General features: G+C 59.8%; 1 protein-coding gene across 1 annotated transcript in view; it reads left to right on the top strand.

Moving 5' to 3' along the window:
• Window positions 1–3: 3 nt before the first annotated feature.
• Window positions 4–599, top strand: part of LOC104498636 (N-alpha-acetyltransferase 60) — a gene marked incomplete at its 5' end in the record, with an annotated part of 1,378 nt that continues 782 nt past the window's right edge. The window contains one exon of the mRNA XM_010142038.1: window positions 4–225. Coding sequence (XP_010140340.1) covers window positions 4–225 — 222 coding nt within the window. The remainder of the gene's footprint in view (window positions 226–599) is intronic.

Raw genomic sequence — 599 nt, forward strand, 5'->3', positions numbered from 1 at the left:
TTAAAAGACCATATATCGACGACGGCCCAAGACCACTGCAAAGCCATCTACCTGCACGTCCTCACCACTAACAACACAGCAATAACCTTCTACGAAAACAGAGACTTTAAACAGCACCACTATCTCCCCTATTACTATTCCATCAGAGGGGTCCTCAAAGATGGCTTCACCTACGTGCTGTACCTCAACGGCGGCCACCCGCCCTGGACGCTCTTATATCCTTTACCGTCACGCTTGTTAGTGGGGGAGCAGACACCCCGCCGGGCCTGGGCTAACGAGCGCAGACCAGCAGTGTCACCTGGCTGCGGCCGGGGACCGGTGCCTGCTCGGCGCTGAGGTCAGGCTGAAGCGGAAGGAAGGTGGTGTCGGAGGGGTGTGACAGGGAGCCATTTGTCCCCGGCTCCTCTGGGAGCAGGTCGGGGAGGCGGTGTGGGATGATGGTACAGGGAATTCTGAGCTAGACCAAGTTTGCTGCCAGTGGCAGCGAATGCTGGTGTGAAGCCAAAGTTCCAGGGGCGCTTTGGCCTGCAGGGTGCGGGGTTTGGCCAGAGCAGCCCTCGGTGGTGCTTCCTGCAGCCTGGGGTCCCCTGCCCCTGGCC

Source organism: Buceros rhinoceros, unplaced genomic scaffold, assembly GCF_000710305.1.
Source record: "Buceros rhinoceros silvestris isolate BGI_N320 unplaced genomic scaffold, ASM71030v1 scaffold23608, whole genome shotgun sequence".
NCBI lineage: Eukaryota > Metazoa > Chordata > Aves > Bucerotiformes > Bucerotidae > Buceros > Buceros rhinoceros.